The 25476-nt window shown below is 34.8% G+C and overlaps 1 protein-coding gene across 1 annotated transcript in view; it reads left to right on the forward strand.

Moving 5' to 3' along the window:
* LOC150092349 (enhancer of mRNA-decapping protein 4-like) overlaps positions 1-25476 on the forward strand; it is a 406953-nt gene that overhangs the window by 40154 nt on the left and 341323 nt on the right. Inside the window, exon 3 of the mRNA XM_090414848.1 lies at positions 2706-2805. Within this exon, the coding sequence (XP_090270974.1) occupies positions 2706-2805 (100 nt within the window). The remainder of the gene's footprint in view (positions 1-2705; positions 2806-25476) is intronic.

Genomic DNA, 25476 nt, shown 5'->3' on the forward strand with positions numbered 1-25476 from the left:
AAGACATTACTGAAAAACAAACTTATTTTTTCCTTGAAGCTGTAAGTTAAGGTCATTCAAGTAACCAAAATGTCACACAAGAAAAATAAATCTTGATTCTATTCTTCATCCATTATTTCTGGGAATTTTTCCATATCTTCTTGAGATTCCAAAAATTCAACTAATTAATTTTTTAGAGCCACAAAGCATGACAAAACTTTACCGCAGCTCAACTAATGCATCAGTGTGGTACGGTAGATCCCCGTACTCTGCATCATTTTCTTCTAGAAACACCTGAAACATTGTGTTTCAAACCCCGAGCTTGAATATAGTTGACCAGAGCAAATACTACTTTAATCACATGATCAAACTGCAAAACCTTTGAAGACATCCTGTGCTGAACAGTCATACGGCACAAACTGATATTTTCAAACTTATTTCTTATCAGGACACAATATGGAAATGGCAATCATCAAACACTTTTTTATCAACTCTCCCTCAGTAAATGATTTGCCAAATCAAAATTATTTCTTGTGATATTTTTAAGGTGGCAACTTCATTTGCAAATGTCACTTTTTTAAAGGCTTGTTGCTCACCGCTAAGGACTTTCAATAACTTTGCTACTTTTATTTACTTTTCACTTGCATCCAACTTGCCAAGGTTAGGATGTTTCAATTCAAAATGATGTTTCAGATTGTACTCTTTCGCCACAGCGATAGATTCCCGGCAAACAATCCTTAAACATCGTAAAAAAAATCTTTATTTGTCCACTCAGGGTTAAATGCTCGATGTTCCGAATCTATTTTACGCTTTTTACTTAAGCTCATTGTGTCAAGATTGACAATATTAATTACAAAAAACTAATGATGAAAAACTCACAATAATGCAGGTTATGATAACAGTTATGTAATGTATTGATCCAGCTACAACCACTGCACTGCCAAAGCCAGTCAAGGCAATGCCAACTTTGCGTAATACGATTCATTCTCGTTCGTAGACATCAAGTCGCTATCACGGAGTTGTAACTTTGAATTTCCCTGCAGCGACACTAGTGCTAACAAAACCTTGAGGCAATTATAATAATTTGTTATTTAAATATGACAGTGGGAATAACTCCAAATGCAATTTATTGTCGAGTTGAAAGAAACATGATTGTGACATTAATCACATGAACGTAAACATGCAGAGTCTTAGTAAAAATTTAATTCAAATCGTTCAATTTCATATTCCCTCATATGATTAATTAATTTCAATCAGGCAGATGGGCCAAAATAAATAGCATTGCAGGCCACATGCGGCCCACGGACTGTATGTTGTGCAGGCCTGTATACTGCACAACATACCTGTATTTGCAATCTCAACAGATGCTATACTGCATAGCAAGAGAAACATTTAGGTATTTTTCTCCTAACATGCACTTTCAAATTTTCAGTTCCAGAAAACACGTAACAGCTGTTTGTAATACAGCCATAATTCAGAAAGTGCTCAACTCATTACAAGTGACAACATTCAATTGGATTGATTGACATAATAACCAATCACAGGTGCTGGGTGAGCTCAAAATGTTAGCTCACCTATCCACGTCTTCTTAGTGGTTTAAAAATACTACAGCGCTAAGAATTTGAGCCGCTGCACTCTCTTTACTTATTTTCAAAGGGTCAAAGGTGTATGCATTTTGAAAGCACATCCAGGCTATTAACACAAATGTGATGCAATGTTTACGCGTCAAAGGGCCCTCTTCGTGAAGCACTAATGCTTCGTTATTCTCTTGAAGAGGGTAATGAAGCATTAGTATATTGTGTTTAATTTTAGGAATCACGCAAAGTCTGCAAACAATTATGGGAGTCTTTAACGGGAATAAATGCAAAAATATAACATCGTCCAGTTTCACCAATATACTGCACCTGTAGCTTACCTTATATTGGTGAAACTGGACGTACAATCCCTATACATAAAAAAGAACACAAAAGACACATTAAATATAACAATTTTGGTGAAGCAGGCCTCTCAGACCATGCTCTCAACACCTTACACCAAATTGATTGGAAAAATACCTGCTCTCTACACCATACAAAAACCTGGTATGAAAGAAAATTTAAAGAAGCCTGCGAAATTCTGATTAACCACCTTAATATCAACAATAATGACGGCATGAAAATTCCAAGAATCTGGATGGCACATATTCAGCCTACTTAATACTTCGTACCCAGCATACTTTAGGACCTTAAGCAACCTTCAGCTAGTATTGGAAACCATTCCATACCAACTGGTTGAAATTTATATGTATAATCATGTTTTTAATATATATATATATATATATATATATATATATATATATATATAAACATAAACATGTTGCTCTCCAGCCCAATGTAAATTTGTAACCAATAGATAATAATAATAGATAATAATAATCTGTATTTTCACTTTTCACTTGCAAGGCTTAAAAACATGACAGCAAGCCAAGGGAAAAAACATCGTAACAAAACAATTTAACCAGTATTTTTAAAATGAACAATAAAATCCCCCCCCCCCCCCCAGCAAAAATTCCATAAATCTTTTTTTGCTTTTCGTTTGCATATACTTAACTACTTTTTTTTAAAGCTTCATGACTTTATTAGATATTATGCATTTTGTAATTGGAATAAGATAGTAGTAAGCAGTATTCATAAAGAAATATTATATACACAAATATGTATTACTTATCAGTTATAACCATTTTCTAGTATTATGACTGGAAACGATGAACAAGTAAGCTTTAGAATATATGGTGAGGATGTCACTATAATTCCAAGTCTGCCACATCATAGTTCAAGCAGTAGCAAGGCAAGTATAATGATATTACCATAAATATTAGTTTAAAGTGATACTTCATTATAAACTATAATAAAATTTTTATTTTAGCAGGTTGTTGCATTTTTGGTACATTTAATTTTATACCTTCGTCAATCTCTTGATGGAAATAAGTTAACTTTGTTGCAAGATTTTTCGTTGTATTACTATGCAAGTATTACTGCAGTATAAGATTGCTGCTTAATGGCATATCATTTCATACTTCTTACAATCAACTCTCACCATATCAAAACCATCAGATACAGTCATGTCAATCCTCATCATAGCGAAACCATTAGATATAGTCATGTCAACTCTCACAATAACAAAATCATAGTAATTTAAACTCTTGCAATAGCAAAACCATTGTCACAAACTTGCTTGTTATAATAAACTGTGACTATTCTTGTTGTTCCTCTAGTTTAGTCAACCAACTATACTTCTGTGTATTATCAGATTCCTGATATGTAATATGTGCCCTCAAAGAATGTATAGAATACTTGAAAAGTATCCTACATGAACAACATGAAAAGTTTACATCACTACTAGCTCCTTGTTGAGTTTACTTCCAAGGTAGTCTGTTATCTGTCAGGACTTCAATATTGTTAGATCTTATATTTTGGTCTTCTAAGCCACTCCTGACTGCATCAATCCATATACCCAGATTTGAGTCTTGGTCTTGTTCTTGCCATCCTGGCATCAAACAGCTGTTTTACTATTCATTCTTGTATTCTGATTAAATGATCATCTCTGTTCACACATTCCTGAATGCTAACAATAACAAGTTCCTTTTTAATCTGCCCACCTGTTCACTCCATTATTTTTATCAGAACTTTATGATCTCCAGTCTTTGATCATCTGTTTTATTTCAGACCTGCCTCCAAGATCCATAAATTAAAATTGGTTTTAACACCGTCTTGTATACTGCTAGTTTAATGCTTTTGCTAATTTCTCTTATTCCATGTAAATTTATTCAGTTGGCTCCCCACTATTTACAAACTTTGCTGATTCTGTTATCTATTTCATTATTAAATTTGCCATCATTACTTAAAATTGTGTCTGAATAGTTAAAATATATTTTAATGAAGATGGCAAAGCATATGTGGAAATAGACAACAGAATTATCAAAGCTGGTGTGGTAAGAATTCAACTGAATAAATTTATATGGAATAAGAGAGAAATTAGTCAAAACACTAAACTAGCTATAATATAAGACAATACTCAAACAATTATAATTTATGGATCTGGGAACTGGGTTAGAAATAAAACACTTCATCAAAAACTGGTGACCACAGATATGAGAGTTATGAGAAAGATTTAGGGAAGTGAATAGATGGCATTAGTGATGTTGTATTAAAAACAAGGATCTTGGGAAAGAAATTGACATTATGAGCATTCAGGAATGTGTTATCAAAAGTAATTGCAGATGGTATGGTCACTTAAATAGGATGGGAAAGGGGGAAGATTAGCAAGTGTTTTTGGATTGCAGGAAAAAGGCCTGGAGGGAAGATCTAGATCTAGGTGTCTTAAAAGACCAAAATATACAGTATGATTTGATAATATCGGAGACTTGCTAGAAGTTAGTACTACATGAAACATATCATTACTATTATATATATATATATGTGTGTGTGTTTATACATATATTTATATGTTTATAACTGTACTGATGACGATGATGCTTTATGATACTTAAGACTAAATATTTACATATTATTAAAAAGTTAATTACTGTGGCACACATGTGAATTTATAGTTATGAATACCCCACTGGGTATTCATTAACTAGTAATTAACTTTTTAATAATATGTAAATATTTAGTCTTAAGTATCATAAAGCATCATCGTCATCAGTACAGTTATAAACAAATAGAAACTACATTAAAGAAAAACACATTAGTGTGCATGTTTACATTGGAATCCCTCTATGTATACAGTAGTGTGTTGAAGGACTAAATACTATTGGGCTGAAATTAAATTAAAACTGATAAATGTATTTTATACTGTTGAGGATAACAATTTCCCGAACTTTTGGGATAGTGAGACAGTTATTACGGTTAAGATTAGGTCTGTGCCATAAGGCTTCACAACTTTCTTTATGCAAATGTCCATGTTTATATATGGATTGATGTAGTAGCTTGGTGTGTTGCCATTGGATCCCGTGGTTGGCATTTTCAACTCCATGTTGTATGAGACCAGATTTGTGAGGTTTGATAAGACTGATGTGGTCTTGATGTTCAGAGATGCATTTATTTACAGATCTTCCTGTTGTCCATAGTAAGACAAGTTGCAAGAACATGGCACTTCGTATATGCCAGGTAGCATCAGTAGTGAGAGTTTGTTTTTTGGAGAAGGTAACAAATTGTGAATTTGGTTTATTGATTTATAGGCAGCAGCGAGTTTGTATTTCTTAAAAATTTTTGACAACCATTCAGAGATGCCTTTGATATATGGTATAGGAATTTTGTGGGCTTCTTGTCTAGATTGATGTTTTGGAGTGTGGTTAATACTTTTTTGAGTTGTTATTGGATTAATAATAATCCAATAACATCGTACTGCCAGCTTAATTATGATCATACCAAAAGGCAGCTCAAAAAACTCAAGTTATTGGATGAAACTGTAAAAATATATGTATTTTTATTTATTCTTTAATTATTTTTATTTATATACTTATACTTTGTTCGAAATATATTCAGTATTATTTCTTTTTTTCTTGTCTTATTTATCTTAACAGTCGTAACTCCGAGTTGTAATCGTTGCTTGGTCTGGTCTTATCACCTTTAATCCTTTAGTCTACAATTTCATTCCCCCCCCCTGCTCTCAAGGTCGTAACTATGCTACTTTCACGCGTGTGTAGTAGATTTAGGAAATTTCTCTGGCCGGAGCCAATTCCTTTGTCTAACTAGCTGGCTTTTTCTAACACTGATCTTTATAAAAATTTATTTGTGTAACGACTGCGCCACTAAAGATAGCGCAAAGGAATTGTTTGTCCTTCCTAAACATGTAAGAGAAATGCTCAGCAGAACATGGAAATATCTCTAAAATTCAGCACTAAATCAAGCAGCATTTGAAAACTTATTAATAGTCAGTCATGGCTACTTTTAACCTTTAACGACACACAGGTTTTGTCTTTTTATGAGAAGTGCATTGGTAAGTTGAAATCAGGCAAGTTATTTAACAAACAAAACAATTTATTCATACTAAGACATGGCAAGGAAAAATTTAAAGGAAAAAGGATTTCACACATAAAAATTATCTGGTTCTTATCAATTTAGCTAAGTAACAAAGCAATGCATGTCTGGTTCTCAACTTACTTAAATCAGTACTTCTAGCCCTTAGCTTAGATACAATGACAAATATTTACATTCACATATACATCAGAACACATGATTAGTTTCACACACTTCAACTCAATTTAACTTAGATCAATATCAGAATTATGCTTAACTAAGCTTCACATAAAAAAAAATTAAGAAAGGCAGTGCTTTAGAATCACCAATTACAGAACTATTGCATTAATGAGTCATCTTGGCAAAGTGCTGATGAAAATACTAACAAAATGCCTGAAGGGGCACATGGAGGCACATCTTCTGGATGAGCAAGCCAGATTTTGACAAGATTGAAGTACAGTGCCACAAATGCTTGCACTAAGACTAATAGCAGAGAAAGCTCGAAGAAAGAACAAAAAGATATTGCTGTTTCGTGGACTTCCAAAAAGCATTTCATAATATTGACCAAAATATAACATGGGCTGTCTTGGAATCCTATGGCGTGGACAATAAATTCATCTGCCTGCTGAAAGATATAAACAGCCAAGCACAAGCAAAAATCAGAATAGCAGGTGAGACTGGAGATTGGTTTGCCACTAGTCAAGGCACAAGACAAGGGGACCCAATATCACCAATCATCTTCATCACACATCTGGGAAGAACACTAGATAAGATTAAAGAAGAAGGTGGAGGCATTTCAATAAATGGCATGAAAATAAACTACCTCTGCTTTGTAGATGACATCGTCCTGATTGAAGAAGATGCAGCAAGGCTGGAACAGACATTGCAAACACTATACACAGAAGGAAAAAGATATGGACTAAATGTCAACTTTGAAAAAACTAAAACAATGATATTCGGACAACAGGAGTTACTGAACAGAGTTACGATAGACAGATTTCAACTGGAAAATGTGGAACACTTCACATATCTTGGATGCCACATGATGCATGACTTGGACCCAAAAAAGAGATAAAAATTAGAATAGCCAGATCAACAACTATTTTAAAAGCCATGGACAAAATATGGAAGAACCGAGCTATAAAGATGCAAACTAAACTGCGCATTGTAGAAACCTGTATCTTCAGCAGCATGCTCTATGGATGTGAGGCCTGGGTACTCCTGAGAGAATCTGAAAGGAGGATATTGGCATTTGAGAGGAAGTGCTATAGAAAGATCTTGAGAATAAGCTGGATACAGAAAGTGAACAATGAGGAGATCTACAGACAAATGCAATCAAAAGAAAACCTGATCCAGAAAGTAATCAAAAGGAAACTGTCTATTTGGCCATATATGTAGAATGAATGATGAGAGAAAATTTAAAAGGTTGCTGTTTGGAATGATTGAAGAAAAGAACAAAAGAGGAAGACCAAAAAGAGAATGGGGCGATGACATCGTCAAATGGTGCAGAAACTCTATACACAAATTGAGTCATCCTGCACAAAACAGAATGCAATGGAAGAATCATATCAAGATGGCAGATACCTACGGGCATTGGACCCATGGTTGTTGATGATGATGAAACTTCACATTTAATCTTCCTTCAACACTTAACATTACCAAATGCTTAGAACTCCTTAGATAACTATTTCACAACAATATGGAAGTGCGGAAAACCGCACTTCCATATTGTTCCATAACCTTACAATATGCTAGCAACTATATAATCAACAATCCCTGCTCTTCAGCATTGACAATCCTAGAGATCAGGAATATAACCTTCTTCTTTCCCATTAGAAATGCAAACAGACATTATTCCACAGCAACGAGGATTCAGCATTCCTGAAGATCACTTAAGGAACTTCACGACGGGACTTTCTGGAACAGGCCGACACTGCCATAAAAAAATCTTCTATCATCATCGAAATACTGCTAATGGGATATCCTTCCCCATCCTTGGAACGGCTGGACCTAGGAACCTCTTTGAAGCGACACCGGAACATGTCAGGAACAGAAAGCCAGAGCAAAAAAGCCAGGAGCAGAGTGCCTGTCTCCTTTTTATTCTCCCTTGACGGCCTTGGAACTTCTTTAGATTGAGTTCCCCAGATGTTATACCAGGGGTATCTTCCCCCCCCCTACGAAATTGCTGAGTCATGGCTGGAAAACCCCATCGCTTACTGATCTTCATGCCTGGCGATAGCCTCAGGTCTACATTCTAATTCTGTCTGGTCTATCTCTTTGTTTGTACAATTTTGGTAGTTAAATAACTTAGCAATTCATTCTAATATATTTATAGATTAAATATTGGTGGTTAAACAATTTAGCATTTCACTCTAATATTTTACCAGATTACATAAAACACTTATGAAAAATTGTTAATTTAACTACAAGTATTTTGCATTGACTTTTTTTCTCAAGTAAAATTGGTATATAAGAATTTTATACAAAATTCCTTCTATACAAGATTTTACAAACAACATCCATAGATCAGGAAACCATCAAAAGACTTAAAACATACTATGCAAGACCTCCTAGAATATACAGTTCACCTAAATTACATAAAAGCAACTGTCTGCTTAGACTTATTGTGGATTCTATAAGCAGCCCCACGTATAAAATATTAAAATTTTTGTCTAACCTTCTTCTTCCCCTCATAGGCCACTCAGCTTCATTGCTAAAAAATTCCATAGAATTTCACACTAAAATAAAAGACATTAAACTGTCAGATACAGACATGTTAATAAGCTTCAACATTCCCTCTATTTTCACTAATATCCCTCACAAAAAGACAATAGAATTGTTAACCCAAAAATTTCCATCTGATATTGTGTAATTATTCAAATTTACAATCACATTAGGTTACTTCACATGGAAAAATAAAATATACAAACAAGAGGAAAGAACAGTAGTGGGCTCACCTTATCACCTAACTTAGCTAACTTTTTTCTTGAATGCTGAGAAGAAAAAATTTTTGCTCTTGACCCAGAACCAACAATAAGGCTACAATATGTTGATGACATCTTTGCAGTCTGGAGTCACACAGAACAAGAACTTTATTCATTTCTAAATAAGATCAACAACCTACATCCTCACATCAAATTCAAACTAGAAAAGGAATCATCACAAAGTATTTCCTTCCTCGATGTACACATCCAGTGTAATCAAGATGGTTCCATTTCCACTTCAGTCTGTCGAAAACCAACTTTTTCAGATCGTTATATCCACAATACATTGGCTCACCATCCATCTCAAAAATATGGTATCATAAAATCTTGGGTATCCAGAGCACACAAATTTTGTTCCTCTGAAGAATCTTTAGGACAAGAATTGAAAATTATTAAAGATATATCCTCACTAATTGGATTTAATTCAGTTAACTACTCAAAAAAATTATTAGACACTCCAAAACATCAGCCTAGACAAGAAGCAGCCGACAGGACTTCTGTACCATATATCAAGGGCATCTCTGAATGTTTATCAAAAATTTTGAAGAAATATGAACTTGCTGCTGCCTATAAACCAAATTCACAATTTGTTACCCTCTCTAAAAGACAAACTCTCACCACTGATGCTACTTGGCATATGCGAAGTGCCATGTTCTTGTAACTTGTCTTACTATGGACAAACAGGAAGATCTGTAAATAAATGCATCTCCGAACATCAATACCACATCAGTCTTATCAAACCTCACAAATCTGGTCTCACACAACATGGAGTTGAAATGGCAATACAGGATTCCATGGCAACACACAGCTACTACATCGATTAATATATAAACATGGACATTTGTATAAAGAAAATGCTGAAGCCTTATGTCACAGATCCAATATTAACCGTAACAACTGTCTCATTATCCCAAAAGTTTGGGAAATTGTTATCCTCAACTGTATAAAATAAATTTATCAGTTTTAATTTAATCATGGCCCAATAGTATTTAGCCCTTAAACACGCTACTGTATACATAGAGGGATTCCAATATAAGCATGCGCTTTAAATGTAATTGCTGTTATTGGCAATTTGGGATTTAGCCGACCAAATTGTATTCTTATTGGTTAAACCAAAATAAAAAATGATAGTACAACATGACAAAATTTCAAGCCGGCTGGGGCGTCGCCCGGTTAAACAAGGCCCCCATTGTTTTCGCCAGGGAACCAGGGCGAACAGCGAAAAGTCAGCTACTGGAACAAATCTGAAAACAAACCCCAATTCAACATCACCAGAGTTAAAGATCGGTACTATCAACGTAAGAAGCCTGAATGGCAAAGAAATGGAGCTAGCTGAGGAATTAGATAAGTACCAGATCGACATAATAGGGGTGACTGAAACAAAAAAGACCAAAACTGGTGAGATCTTTCTGAGCAATAAATACAAAATGTTATATTCAGGCAATGACAATCAAGGAAAAGAAGGAGTAGCCATAGTATTCAACACAAAATACGAGGCTAATCTTCTTGAATGGCAGTCAGTCTCAAGTAGAGTAATGTGGGCAAATATGAGAATGGGGAACTGGACAATGAGACTTATTTGTGCCTATGGTCCCACAGAAGGTTCTACTAAGGTAGAAGTGGAGGAATTTTTTGAGGCTTTAGAAAAAGCAACTGACACAATGAAAAAGGAAAAGTTGGTCCTTGTTGGGGATCTAAATAGTAGAGTAGGAAATGATGTGAGACATACAAAAATATTTTGGGAAAATTTTGAGAAAAGAGCAAAGCTAATAATAATGGCAAATATCTGTTGGATTTCTGCTCAGGACATGGACTGGTTATTACTAACACCATGTTCTAACATAAAAATGTGCACAAATTCACATGGAGAGAAGAGGCTAGGAATAAGAAAAGTCTCATTGACTATGTTATTGTTGATAGTGATGTTTTCTCCCTGGTGCAGGACACCAGAGTGTACAGAGGATTTGAAATAGGAAGTGATCACTATTTAGTCTTGAGCAGGATAAAATTGAATTTCATATTAAAAAGAATAACATGTAAGAAAGTTTTAAAGCAAATAAAAGTTGAGCAGCTCTCAGATGTGAACTGTAGACTAAAATACAGAAATATTATTGAAAAGAAAATGAAAGAGTTTGAGAACAGGAATCAAACCTTGGAGATTCAGTGGCAAACTCTGAACAAAACATTGATTGATTCTGCCAGAGAGGCATGTGGTGAGGTTGTGTGGAAGGATAAAAAAATCAGAACTCCCTGGTGGACACAGGAAGTTAAAGAGGCAGTGAAGGAAAAGAAGAAAGCATATCAAAAGTTCCTGGCAAATAAGTCAGCTTTTACTCTTACAGAATACAGAGACAAATGTAAGAAAGCTAAACAGTGTGTAAAACTAGCTAAACAAAAGTCATGGGAGGACTTTGGCAATAACATAGAAAATAAATATCAAGAAGGTGGCAAAATATTCTGTAGGTTGTTGAAGAAGCTTAGGAATGGAGGAAAGAGTGCTGTAAAAGGAATTAGAGATGATAAAGGTGAAATGAAAACAGGAGAAAAAGATATCCTTGAAGTATGGAGTAATTACTTTGAAAAACTGCTAAATGAAACAAGCAGTGATGACAGCACAGTGATAAAAAACACTGACCAGGCATGCAGTCAGGAATACATATCCATACTTGAAGTAGAAAAAGCCATCAAAGGCTTGAAATGTGGAAAGGAAGAAGGGTAGATGATATTCGACCAGAAATGCTGAAGTATGGTGGTATAAGAGTCTTACAGTGGCTGCACTGCATAGTTCAGAAAGCCTGGACAGAGGGACGAATTCCTGATGATTGGAGTAGAGCTCTCATAGTACCCATATATAAAAAGGGAAATAAAACTGAATGTGAGAATTACAGAGGTATTTCCCTACTGAGTGTTCCTGGCAAGATCTATGCAAGTATACTTGAGAAACGGTTGAGAAGAATTGTGGAAGAAAAGCTTGGTGAAGAACAAGCTGGATTCAGGCCAAATAGAGGCTGTCAGGATCAGATCTTCACTTTACGACAAATAGTCGAGAAATCATGGGAATATAACAAAGATCTGTATTTAAGTTTTGTCGATTTGGAAAAGGCATATGACAAGGTGCCAAGAGAGACGCTATTCAATACGCTGCAGTTATATGGTGTCAATGGGGCATTATATCAAGCAATACTTAGTCTTTATTTGAGTTGTGAGTCAGCAGTTAGAATTGAAGGAAGTACAGGAAGACGGTTTAATGTTAAATCTGGTGTGAGACAAGGATGTACATTATCCCCTCTGTTATTCATTATCTATATGGATCACATTATGAAGGAATGTGGTATTAAACCTGATATCAAAATTGGAGATGTTAATGTCAGCTCTTTGCTTTATGTGGATGATGTTATACTTCTAAATAAATCCGCTACAAGTCTGCAAGATTCTCTGACTAAATTGAATAGCTGTTGTAATAGATATGGTATGAAGGTCAGCAATAAAAAGACAAAGACAATGAAAATAGGCAGAATCATTGAAAATGTCAACTGTGTTGTGAATGGAGAACCTATGGAACAAGTAAAACATTTCAGCTACTTAGGCACAATTTTTACTGAAGATGGTAAACTAAATATAGAAATAGACAACAGAATCAGCAAAGCTGGTATCGTGGGAAGTCAATTGAATAAATTCATATGGAATAAGAAAGAAATTAGTCGGAACACTAAATTAGCTGTATACAAGACTGTGTTCAAACCAATTTTAACTTATGGATCTGAGAGCTGGGTCAGAAGTAAAACACTTGACCAAAGACTAGAGACCGCAGATATGAGAGTCCTGAGAAAGATTAGAGGCGTGAACAGATGGCATCAATGGCAATATCATATTAAAAATGAGGATATGAGGAAAGAACTTGACATTGTCAGCCTCCAGGAATGCGTTAGCAGAGCTAATCTCAGATGGTATGGTCACTTAAATAGAATGGGAGAGGAAAGATTAGCAAAACAAGTGTTCTCTGCCAGGTTGGCAGGAAAACGGCCCAGAGGAAGACCAAGATATAGGTGGATTGATACGGTACAAAGTGCCTTAGACGATAGAAATATAAGATCTGATAATGTTGGAGTCTTGACAAGTAACAGACTGATTTGGAGGAAAATTGTAGATAGGAAGTTAATAATGATGTAATTTTTTCATGTAGTACTGTCATATCCTGTACACCCCTTGAGGGTACATGGCAGGAATTTGATGATGATGATTGCTGTTATTGTTTATAACTGTACAGATGATGTCTTATGATACTTAAGACAAAATATTTACATATTATTAAAAGTTAATTACTGTGGCATACTTGTGAATTTATAGACATCATTACTATGATAATATCCTGTACACCCTCTGATGGTACATATCAGGAATTTGATGATGAATATCTGAATTATTTTACTAGTTCTCTGGGTTCTTCATTAAGAATGCAGTTGTAGTTTTCCATGTTCCTACTTATTTTCCTAATTTTGATTTTTGCTCTTTTTATGCCAAATTTATAGCAGTTATTCAATTTAGTTAAGAAATCCTGGAGACTGCTGACTGTGGCAAAAGGCTATACTGCAGCGCATCTAGGTAACCAGTCATTTCTGAGCAAACAAAAAAAAAATGTCCATCAGGCCTTTATTCCTCAGAAGTGTAATGTTCTGATTGTTAAACTGTATTTTAACATTTCTGTCGTATAAGCTACTTTGGAGAGCAAAGGTATAATCATATACACTGTGATTATCTTCATTGAAATTAAAGAAACAGAAGCAAACAGTAGTCTGAATCACCATTATTTATTGTTGATTCAGTAACATATTTCAGACCCATCAATAACATACTCATTTGGACACATAGTACAAAACTCTTGAAATTCCTTTGTAGAACAAATCAACAAAGACATTTTAGGATTACAAAATATATTTAAAATTTAATAATATCAATATAAAGTATGCATATAGTATGCAGTTTAACTAAGTAGCTAAAATGCAGGAAAACTGGGAGGGAAAATAAGAAATATCAAATAAATTAAATTTTTTTAAAACTCAAAAAAAAAAAAAAAATGCACCTGAAAATAGATTATTTCAGAAAGCATGACAGGTACAAATAGATTGATTGACAGAACTTTTCAAAAGCAAGAGTGTCATAAACAGATTTAGTCCTTGATCATAGTGTGTTTCATTAACATATATTAAGAGGTTGTATTTTTGCATAAGTAAGAAAGCAAAGCATTCTGATTTGCATAACAGAACACTAAACTCCATATCTCAGGAATCTGTATTAACAAGAAAAGGTGATAGCAGTAACCAAGATGTTGAAATTCATTTAAATATTGAGATATTTATTGTTAATTTAGTTTAATTAAAATCGATTTTAGGAGAAGGAAAGGGAGAGTTGTAAATAATGCACTTAAAAAATAAAGAAATTGTGGGGTCAAAGCTGTATAACTGAGAGGAGACCTCTACATAGCCTTTAAAAGAATGCAGATAATTGACCAGGGCTTCTGACCTAATGTCCAATCCTCACCTTCTCGTGGTGCACCCTGTTGGGTATCTACCTGGATATTAAACGAACGAGGATGGGTTGGCAATTTGGGATTTAGCTGACCAAATTGTATTCTTATTGGCTTAAACCAAAATACAAAATGATGGTACAACATGGCAAAATTTCATTCCGACTGGGACGTCACCCGGTTAAACAAGGCCCCTGTTGTTTTCACCAGGGAACTAGGCCGAACAGTGAAAAGTCAGCTACTGGAAAAAATCTGAAAACAAACCCCAACTCAACATCACCAGAGTTAAAGATCGGTACTATCAACGTAAGAAGCCTGAATGGCAAAGAAATGGAGCTAGCTGAGGAATTGGATAAGTACCAGATCAACATAATAGGGGTGACTGAAAACAAAAAAAAGACAAAAACTGGTAAGCTCTTTCTGAGCAATAAATACAAAATGTTATATTCAGGCAAAGACAATCAAGGAAAAGAAGGAGAGTAGCCATAGTATTCAACACTAAATATGCCGTTAATCTTTTTGAATGGCAGGCAGTCTCAAGTAGGGTGATGTGGGCAAATATCAGAATGGGGAAACTAGATAATGAGACTTATTTGTGCCTATGGTCCCACAGAAGGTTCTACTAAGGTAGAAGTGGAGGAATTTTTTGAGGCTTTAGAGAAAGCAACTGACACAATGAAAATGGAAAAGTTGGTCCATGTTGGAGATCTAAATAGCAGAGTAGAAAATGATTGTCAGATATACAAAAATATTTTGGGAAAATTTGGAGAAAAGAGCAAAGCTAATAATAATGGCAAATACCTGCTGGATTTCTGCTCACGACATGGACTGGTTATTACTAACACCATGTTCCAACATAAAAATGTGCACAAATTCACATGGAGAGAAGAAGTAAGGAATAAGAAAAGTCTCAGTGATTATGTGATTGCTGATAGTGAATGTTTTCTTCCTGGTGCAAGGCACCAGAGTGTACAGAAGATTTGAAATTGGAAGTGATTATTTAGTCTTGAGCAGGATAAAATTGAATTTCATATTGAAAAGAATAACATGTAAGAAAGTTTTAAAGCGAATAAAAGTTGATCAGTTATGAGATGTGAACTGTAGACTAAAATACACAAAGATTATTGCAGAAAAAAAAAATTAAAGACTTTGAGAACAGGAACCAAACCTTGGAGATTCAGTGGCAAGCCTTGAAGAAAACAATGATTGATTCAGCCAGAGAGGCATGTGGTGAGGTTGTCTGCAAGGATAGAAAAATCAGAACTCCATGGTGGACACAGGAAGTTAAAGAGACTGTGAAGGAAAAGAAGAAAGCATATCAAAAGTTTCTGGCAAATAAGTCAGCTTGTGCTCTTAGAGAATACAGAGACAAATGTAAGAAAGCTAAACAATGTGTAAAACTAGCTAAACAAAAGTCATGGGAGTACTTTGGCAAGAACATAGAAAATAAATATCAAGAAGGTGGCAAAATATTCTGTAGGTTGTTGAAGAAGCTTAGGAATGGAGGAAAGAGTGCTGTAAAAGGAATTAGAGATGATAAAGGTGAAATGAAAACAGGAGAAAAAGATATCCTTGAAGTATGGAGTAATTACTTTGAAAAACTGCTAAATGAAACAAGCAGTGATGACAGCACAGTGATAAAAAACACTGACCAGGCATGCAGTCAGGAATACATATCCATACTTGAAGTAGAAAAAGCCATCAAAGGCTTGAAATGTGGAAAGGAAGAAGGGTAGATGATATTCGACCAGAAATGCTGAAGTATGGTGGTATAAGAGTCTTACAGTGGCTGCACTGCATAGTTCAGAAAGCCTGGACAGAGGGACGAATTCCAGATGATTAGAGTGGAGTTCTCATAGTACCCATATATAAAAAGGGAAATAAAACTGAATGTGAAAATTACAGAAGTATTTCTCTACTGAGTGTTCCTGGTAAGATTTATATAAGTATATTTGAGAAATGATTGAGAAAGATTGTGGAAGAGAAGCTTAGTGAAGAACAAGCTGGATTCAGGCCAAATAGAGGATGTCAGGATCAGATTTTCACTGTATGACAAGCAGTTAAGAAATCATGGGAATATAACAGAGATCTGTATTTAAGTTTTGTAGATTCTAGTCATGACAAGGTGCCAAGAGAAAAGTTATTCATAATGCTACAGTTGTATGTGTCAATGGTGCATTATATCAAGCAATACTTAGTCTTTATTTGAGGTGTAAGTCAGCATTTAGAATTGAAGGAAGTCCAGGAAGATGGTTTAATGTTAAATCTGGTGTCAGACAGGGATGTACATTATCCTCTTTGTTATTCATTATCTATATGGATCACATTATGAAGGAAAGTGGTATTAAACCTGATATCAAAATTGGAGAGGTTAATCTCAGCTCTTTACTTTATGCGAATGATGTTATACTTCTAAATAAGTCGGGTACAAGTCTGTAAGATTCCCTGACTAAATTGAATAAATGTTGTAATAGATATGGTATGAAGGTCAGCAATAACTAGACAAAGACAATGAAAATAGACAGAAGCTGAAAATATCAACTGCATTATGAATGGAGAACCTATAGAACAAGTAAGACATTTTGGTACTTAGGCACGATTTTTTTATTCAAGATGGTAAATTAAATATGGAAATAGACACCAGAATCAACAAAAGAACTTAGTCAAAACACTAAATTAACTATATACAAGACAGTGTTCAAACCAATTTTATCTAATAGATCTGAGAGTTGGATCAGAAGTAAAACACTTGACCAAAGACTAGAGACCACAGATAAGAGAGTCTGAGAAAGATTAGAGGCATGAACAGATGGTATCAATGGCAATATCATATTAAAAATGAGGATATTAGAAAAGAACTTGACATTGTCAGCATTCAGGAATGCGTTAGCAGAGCTAATCTCAGGTGGTTTGGTCACTTAAACTAATGGGCAAGGAAAGATTAGCAAAACAAGTGTTCTCTGCTAGGTTGGCTGGAAAATGACCCAGAGGTAGACCAAGATATAAGTGGATTGATACGGTACAAAGTGCCTTAGACGATAGAAAGATATGATCTAATAATGTTAGTGTCTTGACAAGTAACAGACTGATTTAGAGGAAAATTGTAGACAGGATGTTAGTAATGATGTAAATTTTTCATCTAGTACTATCATATCCTGTACATCCCTTGAGGGTACATGGCAGGAATTTATGATGATATGAGGAGTGAATAGTGATTTTCTTTGGATGCCCTATTATAACAGTTCCTATTCAGAAGTTCATTGACCATTGGTTTTGTGAATGTTTGTGTGATTGGAAGGAAACCGGTACAATGTTCATGAATCTGACAGCTGTCAAGTGAAAACACAGGAATGTTCAAAATAGTTCTCTCACTGGGTGGTTGTAAAATTGTGCAATAGTTCATTAATATTTGATACTTGCTTTAATAAAAACCAAATGTTTATAGTAAACCACAGTTGAGGATAGAAGTAGGAGTTGTAATTTGTTTTTCATAATGTGTGCAAGGAGATTTGCTGCTGCTGCTATATTCTTCAGTTAACTTTCATTAGTTTAGATCAGGCGTTCCCAACCCTATGCCTGTGGGCGCCATGGCGCCCGTTGATCATTTTGTGTGTGCCCGCCACTGTTCAACCTTGTGCTGTATAGTTTGAAATAATCACGAGCACATCACCCAACAATTCATGGCAGGCTATATGACGCATGCGTTAATGACACATGATGATTATTAAACGCATACAATGTAAAGTTGATGCTCATTCAAAGTTGCATTCATTTAACAAGATAATTCAAAAAATTCGCTTGAAAAAATAGATGGTGCTCGTCGCCCTACCAGTATTTTAGAATGTGCTCTAGGAAACAAAAAGGTTGGGAACCCCTGGTTTAGATTATTCAAGAATTGCCTTGAAAGTTGCATTTTAAACTTCAAGGACAAGACCAGCTAACCTTTCCTTTGATTGATTTTCTTTGTGTCTGTTTGACTCACTGACTGAAATGTCAAGTTCTGTCTCTGCAGGCATTTGCACTTAATGTCAGTAAAGAATTGATCTAAGGTTTAAGATTTTGAATTTATGTGAGTGAGTAGAAGGTTCATTATCATATTTAATTTAATATATTTTTCTTTTTATATATTGACTTTATATATATTTTGTTAATAAAATGCTAAAATAGTTTTAGTTTGAATTAATTTAAATGCCCAAAAATGTAATTTTCAAGTCTACATAGCGTAGTGAAATATAGACAAATATATAGGCCTAAGGACAGAATTTGTTTCATGAAAGTGGGAGGGATTTAAAAGCTAATTAACATAGTGAAGTAGCTATACCATTATATAGACAGATGCTGTGGTGAATAGTAAGAAGCAAACACAATAAAGTGAACAGAAGTCGACAGGATAAATTAATATTACCACTGTAAACTTTCCCTTGTCATGATGTTGTTTCAGCTAAAATTGAGTTAATTCCTTACTGAAATGGCAAGATTTTCCTCTTGTGAAACTGGCAGAGTGAGTAAATATAAGCAACTAGGTAACTCAAGGCTTGCTAATGTATCTCCTAATCTCTTACATCATAGCATCTCTAATCTTGGACAATATTAACTTAATAAATTTGAGTCATTGAATAAATGACTAGACAACATGAAACTAGAGACCTCAATGAGCTGAGTTCATTGTGTTGGATTCAGATTAAAAAAAAAGTAATGTAAATTCTTGCAATGGGTTTGCACTGTACCTTTGATAATTTTGTATCAGGCTATTCTCAGCTTTTTAAACTAAGCTCTTCTTTTGTGTGTGAACGTCTCGAAACTTTCCACATGCAGTCATGTATTAACCTTTAGACATGATGACATCATACTTTGCACATATTTTGAAATTGCTATGATCATCGTCATCAAATTCTTGACATGCACCCTCAAGGGTTATACAGGATGCGATAGTACTACATTAAAAACTTACATCATTACTAATTTCCTATCTACAGTTTTCCTCCAAGACACTGTTACCTGTCAAGACTCCAACATGATCAGATCTTATATTTCTATCTTCCATGGCACTTCTTACTGTATCAATCCACTTATATATTGGTCTTCCTCTGGGTCTTTTTCCTGCCAACTTGGCAAAGAACACTTGTTTTCTTTGTATGTAATCTTTGCTCTCCCATTGTGTTTAAATGACCATACCACCTGAGATTAGCTCTGTGAGCACATTCCTGGATGCTAACAATGTCAAGTTCTTTCCTATTATCCTCATTTTTAATATGATATTGCCATTGATACCATCTGTTCAAACACCTAATCTTTCTCAGGATTCTTATATCTGCAGTCTCTAATCTTTGGTCAAGTGTTTTATTTCTAACCAAGCTCTCAGATCCATAAGTTAAATTTGGTTTGATTACTGTCTTGTACACAGCTAATTTAGTGTTGACTAATTTCTCTCTTATTTCATATAAATTTATTCATTTGACTTCCTACCATACCAGCTTTGTTGATTCTGTTGTCTATTTTCATATTTAATTTACCATCTTCACTAAAAATCGTGCCTAAGTAGCTGAAATGTTTCACTTGTTCTATAGGTTCTCCATTAACAATGCAGTTGATATTTTCAATGCTTCTGCCTATTTTCATTGTCTTTGTCTTGTTATTGCTGACTTTCATACCATATCTATTACAACAGTTATTCAATTTAGTCAGGGAATCTTACAGACTTGTACCAGACTTATTTAGAAGTATAACATCATTTGCATAAAGTAAAGCGCTGAGATTAACCTCTCCAATTTTGATATCAGGTTTAATACCACTTTCCTTCATAATGTGATCCGTATAGATAATGAATAACAAAGAGGATAATGTACATCCCTGTCTGACACCAGATTTAACATTAAACCATCTTCCTGGACTTCCTTCAATTCTAACTGCTGACTTACAACTCAAATTAAGACTAAGTATTGCTTGATATAATGCCCCATTGACACCATACAACTGTAGCGTTTTGAATAGCTTTTCTCTTGGCGGCTTGTCATATGACTTTTCCAGATCTACAAAACTTAAATACAGATCTTTGTTATATTTCCATGATTTCTCAACTATTTGTCGTGCAGTGAAATTCTGATCCTGACACTCTATTTGGGCTTAATCCAGCTTGTTCTTCACCATTCTTCCCTTCCACAATCCTACTCAGCTGTTTCATAAGTATACTTGCATAAATCTTACCAGGAACACACACTGTAATTCTCACATTCAGTTTTATTTCCCTTTTTATATATGGGTACTATTACAGCTCTACTCCAATCATCTGGAATTCATCCCTCTGTCCAGGCATTCTGAATTATGCAGTGCAGCCACTGTACGACTTTTATACCTCCATACCTGATCATTTCTGGTCGAATATCATCTACTCCACCTGCCTTTCCACATTTCAAGCCTTTAATGACTTTTTCTACTTCAAGTATGGATATATATATATTCCTGACTGTATGCCTGTTAAGTGTTTTTTACCACTGTGCTATTACTGATTGTTTCGTTTAGCAATTTTTCGAAATAATTACTCCATACTTCAAGGATATCTTTTTTCCTCCAGTTTTCATATCACCTTTATCATCTCTAATTCCTTTTACAGTACTCTTTCCTCCATTTCTGAGCTTTTTCAGAATCTCTTGCCACCTTCTTGATATTTATTTTCTATGTTCTTATCAAAGTCTTCCCATGACTTTTGTTTAGCTAGTTTTACGCAATGTTTAGGTTTCTTACATTTGTCTCTGTATTCTCTAAGAGCACAAGCTGACTTATTTGCCAGGAACTTTTGATATGCTTTCTTCTTTTCCTTCACTGCCTCTTTAACTTTCTGTGTCCACCATGGAGTTCTGATTTTTCTATCCTTGCAGACAACCTCACCACATGCCCCTGGCTGAATCAATCAGGGTTTTCTTCAAGGCTTGCCACTGAATCTCCAAGGTTTGGTTCCTGTTCTCAAACTTTTTCATTTTTTCTTCAATAATGTTTGTGTATTTTAGTCTACAGTTCATATCTGAGAGCTGCTCAACTTTTATTCGCTTTAAAACTTTCTCATGTGTTCTTTTCAGTATGAAATTCAATTTTATTCTGCTCAAGACTAAATAGTGATCACTTAGAATTTCAAATCCTCTGTATGCTCTGGTGTCCTACACCAGGGAGAAAACATCACTCTCAACAATAATATAGTCAATGAGACTTTTCTTATTCCTTACCTCTTCTCTCCGTGTAAATTTGTGCACATTTTTATGTTGAAACATTGTGTTAGTAATAACCAATACATGTCCTGAACAGAAATCCAATAGGTATTTGCCATTATTATTAACTTTGCTCTTTTCTCCAAATTTTCCAAAATATTTTTATATGTTTGACAATCATTTCCTGCTCTGCTATTTAGATCCCCAACAAGGACCAACTTTTCCTTTTTCATTGTGTCTATTTCTTTCTCTAAAGCCTCAAAAAATTCCTCCACTTCTACTTAGTAGAACCTTCTGTGGACTGTAGGCACAAATATGTCCTCATTCTGATATTTGCCCACATCACTATACTTGATATTGCCTGCCAGTCAAGAAGATTAGCCTCATATTTAATGTTGAATACTATGGCTACTCCTTCTTTTCCTTGATTGTTATTGCCTGAATATAACGTTCTGTATTTATTGCTCAGAAGGATCTTACCAGTTTTAGTCTTGTTTATTTCAGTCACTCCTATTATGTCGATCTGGTACTTATCCAATTCCTTCATTTCTTTGCCATTCCGGCTTCTTATGTTGATAGTACTGATCTTGAACTCTGGTGATGTTGGGTTTGGGTGTGTGATTTGGGATTTGTTTCAGTAGCTGATGCATTATTCACCCTGGTTCCCTGGCAAAAAGAACAGGGGGTCTTGTTTAACTGGGCAACACCCCAGCTGGCATGAAATTCTGTCATGTTGTACCATCATTTTATATTGTGGTTGAAACTAATAAGAATGCAAATTGGTTGGCTAAATCCCAAATTTCCAACCCATTCTCATTCGTTCAGTATCCAGGTAGATACCTAGCAGGATGCACCATGAGAAGTTGAGGATTGTACATTAGGTCAGAAGCCCTGGTCGGTTCTCCACATGAGACATGAGTTAACAGCATTACATGATGATGTCATGAGCTACATTATTTTAACAAGGCTAATGATTAAATTATTACAAAATTATTACATACAAATTAACATTTCTCTAAGTACTTTCTCTTTAAAAAAACATGTAAAAGCAAACATGAGTTACATATCATGAGAGATTTTACAAAGTCTTAATCTCTCTCGACAATTTTTTTTTTTCTCTCCTTTCTTTCCGCTTTCAGAAGATGACCTTCATTATTCTTAAGATTAGACTTATTACCCTCCTTAGGATTAATTTTAATCTTTCAAATTGTGGGCTTATTAAAGTTTGTTCAATTTGTTCTCCTAATCCTGTTAACAATTATTCTTATAGGCCTTAAACTTTGTGTGTGTGTGTTATTCATGCTGGACTTTGCCCAGTTTTGTTGCTTGGGTGTTTCACTCACTTCATCTATTTTGATGTCTTGAGTTTGTTTGACATCCTTTTGAGAATTAATTTGGGCAAAATCTGTATTAATTTAATGACTTATGAGTACCTTTTGAAAGAACTCACACTTTGAATAATTTAAGGATAACTTAAACTCTACCTCCAGTCTAGAAAGAACCTTTAGTAAGATTTTTCTATGGGACATAGATCCTTAGTGTACTAGTAATTTTTCTTGGAAACAATTCACTCCTTCACTTTCTACGTCTGAAAGGACCCAATATTCATTATGTGTATATTGGCTTTCTGTATACTGAACCATCTGAAAACTGTGTGACTAGTTTGTCAAGATAGCTGTGTGACTAGTTAAGACAGGACAGACCATGATCTACAAAATGATTATTTTTCAAGTGCAAAATGCTATACTGAACCATCTGTGATTAATTTGTCAAGATAGGGCAGACAATGATATGATTAGTTTTCAGATGCAAAATGAATTTTAGAGTAGTTGATTGTTTAGGTTAGTTACAAAGGAATCCAAAGTGTCCCGTCAATAGGACCAAAGCAAATACATAATCTACATAATACGGCTATCTATGCTGAAGGTTTGAAAATAGCTTTTTATGTTGCTTCCACATGAAAGGTTATTTGAAAACCTGTGGTACATTGTGTACTGTGGATAGGCTAGGAATATATGTAGATTTTTTTTCTATTTTATATATTTTTCATTTAATTTTTACATGGTCCATAAACCCTGCTGTAGAGACCAAACATAGAACTTTTTTGAGCCACTTCAGGCCTCCAGTAAATGGAGAAGTGGTCTCACACTGACAGATGAAATTCATCTCCTACCTAAAGACAATCGCAAGCACTCATGCCGCAGCAGGAGTTTAATCTGCAGCCTGTTGGTTGGAGAGTGGGTATGCTAACCACTTGGCCAACCAGGCTGTTGGTTAGTTTGTAGATTTTTCCTTGCTAAGTAAAGTAACCTGCATGCATAGTAAATTTGAATGATTCAAAAAGATTATTGGGAAGGGGAGTGAGTTTGACTCTTAAGTTAAAAGTGTCTGTTAATAGTAAATAAGGATGTCAAATTGTGTGATATTAAAAACAACCATTTTTGTCTAAATTTTTAAGGATGTGATTATTATTGTTGTGCTGGAGATATGAAATGAATAGTATTTTTTTATATTAAAATAGAGTTCCTTATGAGTGGAGCAAGTGACTTAACTAACTGTTGGGCAAGTTTGCAAGTTGGATTGCTTATGCTATAAACCATAGGGTGTGGGTGGTATTGGGTTTATGAATTTTAGTGATCCCGTTAATGCAGGGTGGTTTAAAATAAACAAGTTTGTTTTATCAATTTGATAATTTCTTTGCCAAAAAAGGAACCCCTTAGTAATTGATGAATTTTTTCTTTTGAGATGTAGTAGTCTCTTGATGTATAGTTTGGTAAGTAAGATTGTCGTCTAGAAGATTCTGCATTTTTTTGTTGTATTCTCTTTGATTCATCATGACAGTTGCATCACCCTTATCAGCTTTTTATATTCTTGTTCTGTTCTGAACCAAGAACGTTGTATTTACTTATGTGAGTTTAGTGCTCTTACAAGCAAATCATCGCTTTGCTTCTTGTAAAGAGCTCACCAAAATAAAACTATTGCTAGATATCTTGTAAAGAGCTCACCAAAATAAAACTATTGCTAGATATCTTGTAAAGAGCTCACCAAAATAAAACTATTGCTAGATATCTTGTAAAGAGCTCACCAAAATAAAACTATTGCTAGATATATGAAGAGCCAAAGGCTTCAATTCGGCGACATATGACTTGTTTAAGTTAAGGGATATTACATCCCATATTGTTTCTTAGCCGAATAAGAAACTCAAAGACTTTCATGCTGAATATAGTAGAAACTATATATAAAGTTCGGCGATTCCAAGCGTAAGCAAATACCTGGATACTGCAGCAACTGACCCTTAAGGTAGTGCAAGCTGAGGCAACTCATGTCTAGGGTGGAGCAAGCTCCGATCACTATTCTTGATATTTACCCATAATGTGAACTTAGCTCCTAGGAGCTGTATTACTGTTCACATTATGAGAGGTCACTACCCAGACCGGTTTCAACTTTTATTGAGGTCTCATCAGTGAGTAGGTAGACCTAGTTAATATCAAGTTTGTAGCGAACAGAACTTACAACCCCCTTCTATGAGTAATGCCGAGAGGTGTCCTAATAAATTATTAGATATATGAAGAGCCAAAGGCTTCAATTCAGCAACATATGACTTGTTTAAGTTAAGCTTGCTCCACCCTAGACATGAGTTGCCTCAGCTTGCACTACCTTAAGGGTCAGTTGCTGCAGAATCCAGGTATTTGCTTACGCTTGGAATCGCCGAACTTTATATAGTTTCTACTATATTCGGCTAAGAAACGATATGGGATGTAATATCCCTTAACTTAAACAAGTCATAT

Source organism: Typopeltis vanoorti, chromosome 26, assembly GCF_054136105.1.
Source record: "Typopeltis vanoorti isolate ZY-2024b chromosome 26, IOZ_Tvanoo_1.0, whole genome shotgun sequence".
Classification (NCBI taxonomy): Eukaryota; Metazoa; Arthropoda; class Arachnida; order Uropygi; family Thelyphonidae; genus Typopeltis; species Typopeltis vanoorti.